At 48.5% G+C, this 1,164-nt stretch overlaps 1 protein-coding gene across 1 annotated transcript; it reads left to right on the top strand.

Annotated features, from left to right (window-relative positions):
• The first annotated feature begins 6 nt into the window (after window positions 1-6).
• Window positions 7-1,095, top strand: LOC111386538 (mitochondrial uncoupling protein 5-like). The gene has a single exon (XM_023010996.1). It carries the CDS (start codon window positions 119-121, stop codon window positions 1,070-1,072), a length of 954 nt encoding a protein of 317 aa, XP_022866764.1. The 5' UTR covers window positions 7-118; the 3' UTR covers window positions 1,073-1,095.
• The last annotated feature ends 69 nt before the right edge of the window (window positions 1,096-1,164 follow it).

Raw genomic sequence — 1,164 nt, 5'->3', positions numbered from 1 at the left:
GAGATGAACTCTAATTCCAACTGGTCTTCTTCTTGAAACTTAGTCATTCTTTAGGGAAAGGAATCAAATTCCTTGCTCGTATTTCTTTTGATTTTAGCCGAACAAATTATTTTTGATAATGGGTTTGAAGGGATTTGTTGAAGGAGGCATTGCTTCGATTGTTGCTGGGTGTAGCACTCACCCTCTTGATTTGATTAAGGTCCGGATGCAACTCCAGGGCGAAGCGTCTGCGCCCAATCCGGCCATTCGTCCGGCTCTTGCTTTTCCGACGTCTGCCGCCCATCCCCACCATCACGTCCACCTCTCTCCGCCACCCCGTGTTGGGCCCGTTTCTGTTGGGGTTAGGATTATTCAGCAAGATGGTGTCAAAGCTCTCTTTTCCGGCGTTTCTGCCACCATCCTCCGCCAGACCCTGTATTCCACCACCAGAATGGGACTGTACGACATCCTGAAGAAAAAATGGACTGATCCCAACACAAAAAATATGCCTTTGATGATGAAGATCACGGCAGGACTCGTAGCCGGTGGGATCGGAGCCGCCGTGGGGAATCCTGCTGATGTCGCTATGGTTCGAATGCAAGCCGATGGCCGTCTCCCTCTGGCTCAGCGGCGCAATTACAAGAGCGTGGTGGATGCCATTTCTCAAATGGCCAAGAACGAGGGCGTAACTAGCCTGTGGCGCGGATCTTCCCTCACCGTGAATCGCGCCATGTTAGTGACGGCTTCTCAGCTCGCCTCATACGATGAATTCAAGGAAACAATACTGGAAAAACACTGGATGAAGGACGGTCTTGGCACCCACGTGACGGCCAGTTTCGCTGCCGGGTTCGTGGCGGCGGTGGCCTCCAACCCGGTGGACGTGATTAAAACGCGAGTTATGAACATGAAAGTGGAGCCGGGTATGGCTCCACCTTACAATGGGGCCCTGGATTGTGCACTGAAGACAATTCGGGCCGAGGGGCCCATGGCGCTTTACAAAGGATTCATTCCCACGATTTCTAGGCAAGGACCGTTTACAATTGTGCTATTTGTCACGCTGGAACAGGTCCGAAAATTGCTTAAAGATTTCTAATAAAATATTATGTGACCAGATGATGACGAAGAAGAATATCAAAGAATATATATATATATATATATATATATATATATTTTATTTTTAATTTA

This window comes from Olea europaea, unplaced genomic scaffold, assembly GCF_002742605.1.
Source record: "Olea europaea var. sylvestris unplaced genomic scaffold, O_europaea_v1 scaffold36042, whole genome shotgun sequence".
Taxonomy (NCBI): domain Eukaryota; kingdom Viridiplantae; phylum Streptophyta; class Magnoliopsida; order Lamiales; family Oleaceae; genus Olea; species Olea europaea.
Note: the sequence above shows the minus strand (reverse complement) of the source record. Positions and strands in the feature narration are given on the sequence as shown.

Bases quoted from the DNA above. Each gene is read 5' to 3' on its own strand.
- LOC111386538 (XM_023010996.1), top strand. From the start codon at position 119: ATGGGTTTGAAGGGATTTGTTGAAGGAGGCATTGCTTCGATTGTTGCT.